The sequence below is a fragment of the Cricetulus griseus genome, chromosome X (genome assembly GCF_003668045.3).
Source record: "Cricetulus griseus strain 17A/GY chromosome X, alternate assembly CriGri-PICRH-1.0, whole genome shotgun sequence".
Taxonomy (NCBI): domain Eukaryota; kingdom Metazoa; phylum Chordata; class Mammalia; order Rodentia; family Cricetidae; genus Cricetulus; species Cricetulus griseus.
In genome coordinates, this window is record NC_048604.1 from 71,689,631 (window position 1) to 71,704,315 (window position 14,685).

The 14,685-nt window shown below is 40.6% G+C and overlaps 1 protein-coding gene across 3 annotated transcripts in view; it reads left to right on the forward strand.

The window, feature by feature from the left end:
• LOC100765371 (oligophrenin-1) overlaps positions 1-14,685 on the forward strand; it is a 332,542-nt gene that overhangs the window by 191,763 nt on the left and 126,094 nt on the right. For all 3 annotated transcript variants that reach the window (XM_027431711.2, XM_027431712.2, XM_027431713.2), the window contains 4 exons: positions 3,001-3,079; positions 5,447-5,480; positions 5,992-6,054; positions 7,472-7,546. In XM_027431711.2, coding sequence (XP_027287512.1) covers positions 3,001-3,079; positions 5,447-5,480; positions 5,992-6,054; positions 7,472-7,546 — 251 coding nt within the window. The remainder of the gene's footprint in view (positions 1-3,000; positions 3,080-5,446; positions 5,481-5,991; positions 6,055-7,471; positions 7,547-14,685) is intronic.

The window sequence follows — 14,685 nt, forward strand, 5'->3', positions numbered from 1 at the left end:
TTTATCTTGGGTCTGGTGAACTCATTTAAACCCCGCCTTCAGTGGACTCTGACTTCCCTGTGTGATCCTGTAGAATCTCTGGTTTTTCAACATCAAGGTGCTTAAAAGTGATTACATTTTCCATGTCTGATTCCATTTTTAAACTTAACTTTGCCAGCTACCTATAAATAATATCCCCAACTCAAATCAATTGCAAACAGTTTGGCTCTGGGTGAGAGACTGGCTCACTTTACTTTTATATTTCTTGCACACTGTGCTATGTTTGTCTCCTTGTAGGTAGTAAATTTGTTAATTCTTAGATATGTTGTTTTTTTTTTTCTTTCCCAGAATTTTGAGGAACCTTTAGAGTAGAACTCAGGAACTAAAAGTTAGAATGCATTTGTGACTTTAGTTACCATGGTATTTGAACTTTAAAAGCCACTGTCTTATTGAATCATCTCACCCCATTTTATACCTGAAGACACCAAGACTCAAATATATTAACTGACTCTGTAGGAAGGCAGCATCTTGGTCTGTGGGTCTCCACAGCTATTTCCTTTGTTATCTCATGCCATTATTGGTTACAGTAGTCAATGTCATAATGAAAAGATGCTGACACACCTCTCTGCAAGAGGGACTTGTCAGGTCTGTGGCAGCTATTTCCCTCATTTGTCCATCTGATCTCAGAAAGAGCCAGGCTTCCCAGAAGGTATCACACACATTGACTCATTCTCTCTGGAGTGCCAAGCAAAGGTCTCTAGTTCAGGAAGATCAAATAGCATTACAAAAAATAATGTTTATACCAATTATTTGAAATTGTAGGCTCATCAAATTGTGAACATGGGAAGAGGGGGGAGAAAGCTACGAGAGTGAGAAGGGAAGAAAAGGAAGGATGCAGAGGTCATGAGGAAGCAGAAATTTTGAGTCAGGTGTAGATTAGAAGAAAGGACATATGACAGGTAGGATTTTAGTTGGGGGGGTGGTAGAGGAGGAAGGGAGGGAGAAGGGAACTGGGATCATCATGTAATTCAATCTTGTTTGTAATTCAAATATATTAAAAATAAATAAAAAAGAAATTGTAGGCTCCTATCACACAGGAGTTTGTAGGGTTTTAACAATAGTGTCAGCAAGTGATGTTGCTTCCCGGGTGCATTCTGCCTGTTAGACCCCGTTCTCAGCCCTTTAAGTGTAATTTTCATTCGTCTTCGTCATATAGAGGAGAGGTTGCTATTCCTCAAGTTCACAAAGGAAGAGAAAGAGGCAAAGAAAAGTTAAGCAGCTTGAATAATGTAGCTACTACGTGGTAGAGCCAGAGCTAAGTCCAGGCGTTTGAAGCTCCTTAACCAGTGCCGTACTGCATATGCGGTATACATTGCCTATGGGTTCCAAATGGGCAAGGAGCACTTCCAGGAGGGTAAACAATTTGTCTAAGGTCATAATTTGTCTAAGGCTCCTTGCACGAGGGAGGCTGGACCAGAACATAGTCCTTTTCCCAGTCTTCTGTCTTGTCCTTAAAGATCTTCTTTTAATTTGATTATTTGTGGCACTAAGGAATCTCCAAATGCAGGCAGCATCTCAGTGAGTTCAAGGCCAGGCTGGTCTACAAAGAAAGTTCCAGGACAGCCAGGACTGTTATACAGAAAAACCCCATCTCAAAAACAAACAAACAAACAAAAACAAAAACAAAACAAAAAAGAAAATCTCCAAATGCTTCCCTAAGAGTTGCATATTTATACTTCCAGCCTCTCTCTGCAGTCAAAAGCAAGCTGACGCCTAGGGCAGCTGGATTTGATGAGTGGCTCCAGAGCGCTTCTTTCTCTGCCTGGTTACTTTCATGTCTGTTGTTCATTTGCTTGCTCTCCTTCCATTTGGCTTTTTGATTTGGATGATAGCTATCTTCATAGAGAGCCCTAGCCTTTCCAGTCCTGGAATATGTATCCCAAAGGATGAGGGTTTTAGAGAAAGGTAAATTTGAAATAGTCTAGTTTCTAGACCCAATTGCTGGCTTTTGGTAAATTTTTATCTTAAAGATCATTTGGCTTGCTGGACAAGGGGTATTTTGAATGAAAGAGGCAAGGATGGCAGGAATCCCCTGATGTTGGCACTGGGAAGTACTTCCCAGAGTGTTTGTTCCAGCACCCTTAGAGATGAAGAAGTGGCAGTGCACAGAGGCACAGTGATCAACCCAGAATCGCTGAATGCTCTTGTTACTGCCCTTACAGTCTACACCTCGGAAAGAGGCTGAATGATACAGAAAGGTGAGAGGCAAGCTTAGGATGTTGCTAGCCAGAGACTGTACCAAAGGCTTCATGCCTGCAGGAATATAGTCAGCCCCAGTTTGGTTCTGAAGGTCAAAATATATTATAATAGGTATACCAATCTTTAGTGTATCTGGATAAAAATGGTGTTTTCTCCCAGTTCATTGCTTTAGCACCTGAGAATGGATTATACACAAGTACCAGAAACCTATTTCTTTTAGAGTTATAAGGTTGGAAGTTCAAATTCACAGGGCTAGCAGGTTTGGAGACTGGGAATCTTTGTTTCCTTACTTCTTTATCCCCCAGAAAGAACATACCCCAGAAATTTCTTGTTCTCACTGGGAAGAAGGGATAGAAGGGGAGGGACCCACCTCTTCCAACTTTTCTATAAAGGTGTTAAGTCACTTCCTAAAGACACAAATTATTATTATTGTCTCCTTGGTGAGTGATTACATGTAATACAAAAAATTTGGAGGGTGTGTGTAGATGTGTATTTATATTTTCAGGCCATAATACATGGCCAAGAAGTGAATAGAATAAAACAAAGTTTGGAGCAATTTGCCACAGACAAGAGACCTTATAGTGTAGTTGTTAAAAATTTGGTTTGTGAAATACATTGCATGTATGAAAATGTTCTAATAAAATCCATCATTTTGTATAATGAATATCCATTAATTGAAATTAGATAAAAAATGACAGAAGCACAAGACCGCATTCTCTCAGGTGAATTTTCTGATTTAAACTTATCCTTTTTCCATCCCAGACCAGGAACCATCACTCTGCAGGCGCCTTCTGAAGCCAATAGAAGGCTATGGATGGAAGCCATGGATGGGAAAGAACCTGTAAGTAACCTCAGACTCAGACTCTCCCCGCTCCGTGTGTGTGTGTGTGTGTGTGTGTGTGTGTGTGTGTGTGTGTGTGTGTGAGAGAGAGAGAGAGAGAGAGAGAGAGAGAGAGAGAGAGAGAGAGAGAGAGAGAGAGAGAGAGAAACCTCAGAGAGAGAGAGAGAGAGAGAGAGAGAGAGAGAGAGAGAAACCTCAGTAGCTTAGGTCAGTGTTTGAGTGCCCTCTAGTGGTTCCAGTGGGGAAATGGTCATAGATTAGTCAGATTCTAAATCTTAGAGCTAGAAGGAATTGTTTGTTACTCCTGATGTCTTGTTTAATCCAACTTGCGTTCTAGAGGTGAGGGACTTCCCTAGGACTTGTCTATGATTGCCTCCAGAGAAGGCACCAAGACTCCCTGCTTCAGTATTACACTCTGTAGCTATTCCCACAAATTCTTAAGAATGAAAAACAATCCCTCTTCCTACTATAGAATTGATTTGTCCATATAGAAGGGTGGAAAGTAATTGTCGTGGATGTAAGTAAGCCTCCATTTAGCATTCATTTAAAATGAATTTTCTAACCTCTATTGCACCACAAACTCAGTTTGTTCTCTTGCAGAATTCAGTGTTAGGCAGTTAGAGAGAAAAGTTCCCTAGAAGAGTCCTGTACAGATTTAGACGTAGAACAATAAAAGCATAAATCATTGGAAAGCACTGTCTCTTCAACATCTTTCTAGTAGTTTCTTTTGGTGGCATAGAACGTAACATGAGCTTTGTGGGGTTTGAAATACAAATGCCTGGTCCTGGCTTTGTTGTTACATGGTGAGGACTTGAGCAAGTTATTTTACTCCCTGTCCCTCAATTTTCTTCTTCTTAATGAAATGGTTTTTTAAAATCATTTCTATTCTATGTATCTCCAAGGATTACTTTTAACAATCAAGTGAAAACCATCCTACAAACAGTAGAGTGCTTCATTAGTTTTGGGTCCTCCTCCCTGGTTGGAAGGACAACTGTAGGCCTATTAGAGTAACATCTCCTTGCTCTCTTAAAGGGAAAAGCTGAAAAGCTAGCCTGTTGAAGGAAACATATGCTTCCTTTGTGTCTTCGATTCTCTGTGAAGGAAAGAGGTGTAATCAGAGCCAATGAGATGACTTAGTGGGTAAAGGTGCCTGTCATCAAGCCTGGGACCTCCTGGGATCAAATGTCTAGTGCCTACATGGTGAAAGGGGAGAACTGACTCCTATAAGTTGTCCTATGACATGCACACCCATCCCCTAACAAAATAAGACTATAAGTGGAAAAATTAAGAGTGTAGTAACCATCTCTGAGATTGCATCTGTGGTAGCTAGAAGTAGAATGAGGGTCACTTCCCGGAAACCTGAAGCTTGGCCCTTCGATGCCTGTGGTGTTTCTCTAGGGGAATGCTAAGAGCAAGGCCTTTATATGTCCACTCCCTTTCCTGCACTTGGTCTCCCTGTAGGCTTTTGAAGATTAGAAGATATTTGTGTGGAGAATGATTCTAAAGCATAGATGCCCTGAATATGCAGCCTCACCAGCTTGATTGCCGCTGACTTCCTTAAGCTCTTGTTTATAAAAGTCGCAGCAAATGCGGCACAATGCAGAAATGCTTCTCACTGAAATATTCCTGAGAATGCTGACATATAGAGCACGTTTCCTTTGAAAAGGAGAGGCTGGAGTTAATTCCCTCAGCCTCACCCCATTAGTATTGTTGCTTCATTAAACACCAAATCCACTGATCATATGTGTCAGGTGTATGCCTCTGCTTCAACCATCCCAGAGGATCTTGAGGAAACAGCAGTTCCAACCCTGACCATTGTATTGATGGGAAATATGAAATTTAGAGAATGGGAAGGACATATCCAGTCTCCTAATGACATATGGGCACAGCCAAGACCAGTCTCAAAGAAGCCCAAATCTCCATCCTGGCCTTGTACATAGTAATTAGAGTATACACTTCAAGATGACTCTGAGACATTAACCAGTCTCCTTCAGCAGAACTCTTGCCTTTCCAAAGAGAGACATCCATTATCTATTTTACTGTCAATGCCCATTACCTGTTGTCCTTGAGAAAACCACTTCCTTTTATTATGTCTTGTTCCACCACTGAAATGCTCTAAGCTTTACCTAAGGAAATGTCTGAGGGTCTTCACCTATGTGAACTATGTGAACATCTACTACAGTTTTCAGGGACTGTGTTTTTAGGGATCTGGGCAAAGATAATTGTTTCACCTCCTTTCTTTTGTTGTTAAGAGCTCTAGCATCGCTTTGATAGTCTATCTAGGGAATGAAATTTAATCCTGGGTGCCCTGCTTATCGGTAGTGAGTCACGGTAACTGAGCCTGTTTTGGTTTCTCTTCTTTTGTAGATCTACCACAGCCCTATAACAAAACAGGAAGAAAGTAAGTAATTCAATTTTATACTCTCCTGACATTATAGGTGCAAAGCTGTCCCAGTGATGAAAGTAAATGCTAATATTGGTGACATGTACCATTCATGAAAAATCTGTGTAAAATGAAATCCAGCCCTTATTTGAAACTGTGTATTGATTGAACTAGGGAAGTCACTCCATTGAAACTTACAGTGTGAACGGTACTAAGGATGCAGAGAATATATTATCTCTTCATTGTTCTAGACAGGTGATCAAAATTGTGTGTATTTCCATAGTAGCATTTCCTATTTGATATTGCTCATGTTTAGGGTAGATGTGATATAAAGGGCTAAATGGAAATGTTTTGTGTTATAAAAGTCTAAACCTACCCCGAGCATGGCATCATTCAATCTGAGCTGAGTGGAGATGCGCAGCAGCCCTACCAATACTCTTAACACAGTCCCTTCCTGTGACTCTTGAATGTTGGGTAGGAACTTCTTATTATGATATGAACTAACTCTCCTTTCCTTTCCTCGAAACAGTGGAGCTGAATGAAGTGGGGTTCAAGTTTGTTAGGAAGTGCATCAATTTTATTGAGACCAAAGGTAAGAACTAAACCATCACCTTGAAATGGTTGAATTCAGCCACTCTGCTTTTATCCTAAGGAACCTTCTCTAAAGTAAGCATGACATTATCTGTTAGTCAGGACCTGTCTGTAGGATGGCAACTTTTTTTTTTTTTATAAATCTCGTGTTTACCAATAATTTAACTGGTGTTTGGACTGGGAAAAAGGGAGCTTAAAAATGAGGCTGAAGTCTGAAGTCTCATGCAATAGCTGACTTTATCCAGAGCCTCAGACAGTTTGCACTCTAAGGGTTAAGAAAAGTCACATTAGTAAAGAATACAATCACAAGGACAAACCACACTTGGCAAAACCATGTTTTTCCAAAGAGGCATATAAATAAATGACAATAGCCAGTTGTAATGAATAATCTCAAGTAGACTCACTCCTATCTACTACACACGGGAGGGGCATAAAAATGTAATCCAAGGACAGTTCTGTGTTATTGAAGATACTGAGGTCACAAGACTCCTGTTTTCTTGGCATTTTCTCACAAGCACTCAGAATTCCCCTAGCACAGCTCCATTTCTGGACTGTATTTCCACAGCTTGTATAGTGGACACATTTGTTTAAATTTAAGCCAGTTCTAAATTGGCTACCATCATAGCATTCCTCATCCAAGCATATATGTATAGTTTGTGTTCCCACTTTTAGAGAGGAAAACCTTGCAATCATTTGCAGTGCATTCTGAAATAGCACCTAGTGTTCCTCAAGTAGTGATAGTTCTATCTCAATTGACCAAGAGCTCAGCTTCTACCACAGTATCATTTTATTGTCAATTTAAAAGTTGATGGGGCCAAATCTAAACTCGGGGATACATAGAATCAACATGTTTCTTCATGAACCAAAGGTCTTTGTTTCCTTCTGAGGATAATTAGAATGCAGGTGGCTGGGGTGAATGAATCACTCTGTTTTCTCTGAAACTTTGCTTCAGCCTTTCTCAGCACAAAAATGGACTTTTGTTTCACATCTTCCATATCCCAACCCTTTCCTCCTTTATATCACAGCTTGAGAGCAAAACTAGGGCAGGGGGTAGGTATTACCTCCTTGTCTTTTAATTACTAGTTCCCTTTCAACATGGCCGACTGTTCTCATCTACCTATTGTGACTCACTGAAACACATGTCTTTTTTTTTTTTTTTTACTATAGAGTGTATTCTCCTCCCTTCAGATTAATAGAGGATATGTGTAATCCAGTGGAGTTGTCATGAATCATTTTCGGATATGATTAGGATGGTAGGACTGTTCCTCTGCAACAGGGGAAGGCTGGAGAACTAGAAGCGAGAAGGAGGTCTCTTTGTCTTTAACTGACACCAGGATACAAGGGCTTCCTTTCTCTGTCCTGGGGAACATAAAAGCTGGAGCTATCCTAATGAAGATGATCTGGTTTTCTTTTCCTAGGGATCAAGACAGAAGGGTTGTACCGCACGGTGGGCAGCAACATCCAGGTTCAGAAGCTGCTTAATGCCTTTTTTGGTAACAATTTTGCATATTTTTTAATTGGGAGTGGTTTATATAGAAACAAATGTGACTAGAAGAAAAAGAACACATTTCTCAGGAAGGTCGAAGAACATTTTAAATTTGTGTTGTAGTCTAGTTTTTATTGCTCAGGCTATTCTCAAACTCCTAGACTCCTACAATCATCCTGCCTCAACCTCACAAGTGTTGCCATACCTGGCCTCTACAGGTATATTATAAAACTGTTTTCAGAGGTGAAACAGACAAATATTGTGCACAACTTTAGTCAGAGACCATTGTGCATTGAATAAACCTCTGTCAACTCTCATCCCACTCACTAGTCAGGCCCTAGTAAATCCAGTTCTACCACCACCTCTTTGCTGGAACTTCTCTGGTCATGATGATCATGTGTGTGCTTGCCAAATGCAAGGAGCACTCCAATCCGTTTTACTTGCTCTCCTGGTTGAACACTGTCTCCTTCCTGGGAACTGTCTCCTTTCTTGACTCCCAGGATACAATACTCCACACATTCTTTTAACATTTAGTGCTGCTGTTTTGTCAGAGACTCTTCCTGGATCCAGTTTCCCCTCCTACCTTTTAAAGTTTTAAAGGCATTTCCCAGAGTTCTGTCTTGGCATGCCTTTACTTTTTCCTCTACTGAGTGATATTTATCCTGGATATGGGTTGCATTTTCCTTTTAAAAGTGTGTGTGTGTGTGTGTGTGTGTGTGTGTGTGTGTGTGTGTGTGTGTGTGTGTGTGTCTTGTGTGGTCATCTTTACTGGATGTCTACTGTTAGGACTTACTGAATGTCTTATTTTCATTGAGTAAAAGAACTATTGAGGTGGGTTTTTTTTGGGGTTGTGTGTGTTTTGGGATTTTTGTTGTTTTTTGTAGGTAATTATCAATTCAAGATTTTTTTTTGTAAGTTTGTTAGACCACACAAAGTATTCTCTACTGGCTTGTCTAGACTTGCTAGTAGTCTTGACTTCTCTTGTGTCTTCATTCTTAATGACTAGAACATACATTTGGGGCTGGAGACAGAGCTCAGTGGGTAAATCAGTTGCCGTGCAAGCCTAAGGACTTGAGTCTGAGTCCCCAGAACTTGTGTAAAATCCAGATAAGATAGAGAGCATCTAAATACCCATGATCCTGTGGCAGAATGGATAATGGAGACAGGAGAATTCCTGGAGGCTTGTAGGCTAGCTGGCCTAGCCATGTCTCAGAGAAGAAGAGAGTGTCTCCAAAAGTTTAGATGGTGAGGAACTGCATCAGAGAGTGTCCCCTGACCTCCACTTTCCAGCCATGGCATGCACAATCCTCCACTCAGGCACAGACATACATGCATGCACACACACCCATTATACAAACTACGTATATACATATTATACACACACACACACAAATGTCCACTAGCTCTGTGAATTCTTGGCATTTTACAGCAAAACACTCTGTTAGTTTTTGCCTAGCCTGTGGAGTTCCACCCTTTCTTTATTATTTATATAACGCTTTGTATTTAGCCACTGAGGCAAGGGGATCCTTAGACAGGTTTTGGCCACTGCTTTCTCTACATAAATTCTTCTTCTTTCATACTATGCTGTGTACATTCATTTTTTTCTTGTAGTGCTGGGGATAGCCGTGAGGACTTTATGCATTCTAGAAGAATCTTCTACCACTAAGGACCATCCTCAGCCCATGCTTTGGAAATTCTAGCTAAGCTTCTCAGAAGGTGTTTTCCCCCTTCTGGTCTTTTCAGACGTTAGCTAACTAAAGGGAGATTTCTAATTCCCTTTGTTATCCAGAGAATATTTTCAGATAGCATGCTGTGGTGAAGGCAGGGCTTTCCTTTCAGTGCCCATTTTGTCAGTCAGAGCCCTGTGCTGTCTATTCAGTGGCTAAAAGTAGTAGCCTTATATGGCTTGTCTTCTAATTGTTACAGAAAAACAACAAATCTTGTGCCAGTTGTCCTACTGTGCCTGGGAGTGAACATTTTTCTATGTGTTGGGTACCAGCACCTATGTGCTGCAATCTCAGAATTTCCATTCCAGACACCTGAGTTCTAATAATACATATGCTGCCAATTAAGCTCATGCTTCTCAGTCTTCCTTTGGTCCTGTCACACTGGAGAATGTGTGCAGACTATCATCATTGTGTCTGTGTAGCACACTGGGAATAACCAAGGCAGCAAGCTGTAAAGCTCAAGGAATCAACACTAGACCCTCTGCAGAAGCTCCCTGTATAGATGGTCCACAGGTGCCCATGTTTTCTGTGACTAAGATGAAACTCACCGTTTTTGTTCACTGTAAGCCACTCATCTTCCTTTTGTGAGTGATGATAAGATATCTGGTAAGCTTAGATTCTTACAGAGAGTCAGAGAAGAAAGTGTGTGGAAAGCTGAAGCTTGGATAAAGTGCATAGTTTTCAGATTTCCTTTAAATATGGCCAAGGGGAATGTGGCATCCAGGTAAAACTGAGATTGTCAATCAGGTGACCTTGACAAGGAATTTTCCCTGATTATCCTGGAAGACTCTAATTCACGGGGGCTTTAACATGGGAGAGGAATTCAGGAAAGAGAGCACCAGAGAGATAACACATGAATATTCAGCCCAATGCTTTCAGAAGACAAGGAGCTGAAAAGGAAGAGCTGCAAAAGCCAAGGAATAAGGTTTTCTCTCTAGAAGTTGCAGTACTGCTACAAGTCACTGTTAGCTCCATTTACTTATACTGTTTTTAAGAGACCCTTTGCACTTAATTTGTTGACTTCATTCCCATGGGCTCTCATTATAGCTATTATCACTTAATTTGTTGACTTTGTTCCCATGGGCTCTCATTATAACTATTATCCATGAATTTTTTTTTCAGTGTAATGTTGTAAAACTGCTTTAGCCTCAAATCAGTTTCTTTATGTAATCAGCTAAACTGCCTGAAATTATTGGCACATACAGCAACCATTATATCCCTAGTTTTATTAGTGCACTAACCCTATGTATGGCTTCATAAAAATGAAAATGTCATTCTGCTTTATTCTCCATAGAGTAGGAAATGCCTGTGTGGCTGAGCAGAGCCTTGCAATTCACTTTGCTCTATCACAGTGTATATGAATATATATTTTCAAGTCATATATTTAAAAGAAATGTTGAGATGAAAATTTTCAATAATACACAAGGGAGACCATTTTGTCTCCTACTGGCTACTGACTTAGGTCTGGGAAAAAACAATGCTGATTATTCTGTAACAATTGGTTTTTAGGCAACTGGAATTCTACAATATGGGATGCTGTTCTGTGATCCCAGTCTGGGAGTGACATTTCATCACAGGTCTCTATCCTGGAAGACTGGACTTTCCCCCATGGCTTTCCCTTTCTGTTCTAAGGACTTAAATTTGTGAAATTGTCTAGCTCAGAAATTAGAATAGGGGCAGTGCTTTATACAGAACAAAGAATCTAGGGAAAGAAACCTGCTTCTTGAGTGTAAGACACAATTGAACATGCTTGTGACATGTTGGAATTACCAGGGAATAGAGGAATCTAAAGCCTTGATGCAGTAGATTATTAGCAATTGCCAATGTTATTCACATGAAAGTCATTCATCTTCAGTAATTATAAATGATCTGCTATTTCATTTATTTGTAGATATTTCCTCAACTCAGTTCATTTTTTTCTTTATATTTTTATTTTTGAGACTGTAATTTAATTCCAACCCTTTTCCCTTTCTTCCTTAAACCCTCCCATATGGCCATCCTCACTCTTCAAAATCACGATTGCTTTTGCATCAATTGTTATTGCATACACATATGTATTTGTCTATACACATATATTCCTAAATGTAATCTGTTAAGTCCACATAATGTTACTTATATGTATGTTTTCAGGCCTGACCATTTGGCACTGGACAACCAATTGTTGTGCTCTTCCCTCAGGAGACTCACTCTTCCCACTCCCAAATTTACTCACTTGCCTGTAGCTTATAGTAGGTTTGGAGGTCTCATGGGCTTTTCCCCATCTGTTTTGGCACGTTCATTGTTATCCTCCTTGTTAAGGTCATGTTTGGGCAGCCATGTTGATGAGACTTTATAGATGTAGCTTCAGATATTACAAGGAGACACAATCTCACAGTAAAGTCTCTAATCATCTGGCTCTTAAAATCCTTTTGCTCCCTCTTCTACAATGTTCTGTAGGGACTGGGCTTCACATCTGCATTTTGATTGGTTGTAATTTTCTGTAGCAGTCTCGTTGCGTTGCAAAGAGAAATTTTCTTGATGGAGATGATGACTGCACTTACCTGTAGTTATTAGGACAAATGTTTATATATTGCTCTTAGGGGTCATACTGGTTTGGTACATTAGTGGTTGTGAATGCTCTTGTAATAACCTTGATTTCATTAGCACTGAGTAATTAAGTTTCTAGTACCAGATATTGTATCCCTCTTGTGGAGCAGGTGTTAGGTACAATTAGAGAGCAGTTGGTCACCACCAAGGTATGTTATCTGTGGAGTAAGATGATGAGTCCTTTGGGTATATGACAAAGAGTGCTATAGCTTTCACCCTCTTTCTTTTGATATCTTGGAGTCCCTAGATTTTCTATTTGAAGCCACTGCATGCAGATGAACTATTCTAGAACATACCCTGCGTATTATTGAGTATCTTTATATACCAGCTACTGTGTTGGGTAGTGGGGATATAGTAGTGAAAGAGGCAGACAAATCTCTGTCCTCAGTGAGCTTAGAACCTAAAAGCACTTATGGGTCATAGATGACCTTATCATTTCCTCTCAAAATAAATACTATCCCAGTTCTAGGATCCTGTTGATCTGCATTAGTAAGACTCAGGTTATAAAATCATATAGGTAGGGTGGCCATGGTGGCTTATTTGGTATATTGATTATATATGACGGTATATATTTCTATCCCAGCTTGGGCTACAGCAGACCCTGTCTCACAAACTACAGATGGCAACAACAACAACAACAACAACAACAACAACAACAACAAGAAACATTATAAGCAATTAGAGAAAATAAAGTTTCATTAAAAAACAGTAACCTATTTCTTAACTTGAGATCTTTAACAATATTGATATACAGCTCATAAAGAGAAGATACTAAGTTTGAAATATATAAAACTCATTTACCTGCTGTATACTTGCGATGGTTAATTTTAGTTTATCAACTTCACAGGCTCTAGAATTACACAGGCAGGCCTGTGAAGGATTTTCTAGATTGGATCATTTGAGGCAGGAAGATCTACCTTAAAGGTTGGTGACACTTGTCCTACAGGCTGGGTTACTGACTGCACACAAAGGAAAAAGTGAGCTGGTCACTAGCATTCATCTCTTTCTCTGCTTATAGATAATTCCCTGAAATTGTGAGCCAAAACAAACAAACAAACAAACAACAATAACAGCAACATACTTTCTTCCTTAAGTTGCTTTTCTCTGGATATTTTGTCTGAGCAATAATAAAAGTATCAGTGGTTTATAGCATTTTCTCTGTGTGCTTACAGTTGGTTCTCATTTTCTTTGGGGGCCTATTAGTTATCTTCTGCCTTGACCTAAGAACCACGTTATGATCTTTCTTAGACTCATGTTTATTTCCGTCACATTTTCTGGTTCCTACTATGTATATTGAATGTCTACTATATGCTAGACACTAGTGTTTATTGCTGCCATTTACCTTTATGCATCCTTTTGGTTCTTTTTTATTATTCTTGCATATCTCTTTGCTACTTTGACTGCCAATTCATGTCTAGTGAATTCTCTGCAACTGCCACACATTAGAACTCTTCCAGATACAGGTATCTGGTCAAGATGACAAGAAATACAATACTCCTCTTTAGATCACGAAGCTGTCATCTGACAAAGTGTATTTATAGAATTCTCAGGTATGTAAGATATGCTCTTGAGTTTCTCTGTCCCTGTCTCTACTAGTTTCCTTGAGTCTGATATTCAACACAGGATCTAGGAGTCTGATATTCAACACAGGATTTCTGTGTTTAAACACAGTGGGATTTACATTGGTTTACACAGTACCACCTGAGTGGTCAAAAATGGCTGTCTTCATAATGGAGAGGCTGAGAACCTAATGGAGTCTCAGTCAGTAAGGCTGTGCAGGCCTCAGCAGTTCCAATCTGGCACTTCCAGTCTGGAGGATTTCTGGAGAGCCACGTAGCTTCACTCACTGTTTGAGGGCTGAAGAAACTTGATTCTGATGCTAGTCATGGAGGACAGTGGCAGGAATAAGGTGGATAAACTGGCCAGCAACCCCAAAGCAAAAGGGACCTCCCTGCAACCCCCCTTTAACTTTCATTGATTCTTTGTGAATTTCACATCATGAAGCTCAATCCCACTTATCTCCCTGTCCCCTCAAATCTGCCCTCTGCCCTTGCAACCTCCCCTCAAAACAAAACCAAATTTAAAAGAAAACCCCAAACTCAAACAAAACAAATAAACAAACAACAACAACAACAAAGAGTTTTGTCATGGAAGTTGTAGTGTGGCCTGTTGGGACACACAGTTTACCCTTTAGTCCATTCTATCTTTACTTGCAACTGTTTATTATCACGTTGTCACTGGTCTGACTCCAGGTGTCTGGTTTCTACTGCACCATCGATAATGGGCTCTCACTGGGGCTCCTCTTGGATATCCTGTTGTCCTGTGTCATGGAGATCCTGCAGTTTGGGATCTGTAGGTCCGTCCCCTTCACATGCTCCAACAGTTCATAGATTTGGTGGAAGAGCCCTGGTTCTGGGCCTGGGTGGTATCTGGGTTGGTCAGCTCTATAGCTTTCCCTCATTTTCACTACTTGGATGAGCTCTCCAGATCGCTCACCGAATGCAGCCTGCAGCAAAGAGCTGGGCTAGTTCTGCTCTCCAGCCCTCAGATCCAGGTCCCCCTCACTCATATGGCCAGGACCAGCTCTATGCTATACTGTTTTTTGCCCAGGCAAGGTGCAGGACCCTCTCTCCTAATTGCTACAGGGGGCAAATGAGGGAGTGGTGGGGTCAACTCTTCTCTCACAACTTAAGGGTTTGTTCACCTGCCCCCCCCAAACAGGGCCCACTCTAGTATGTTGGGTGAAGGGCCCACTCTCCTGTAGCTGGTGTAGGGTAGGACAGTTTACTCACTCCGTCTCTCGGGCATGGGGGGCAGGCAGTTCTCTGCCTGC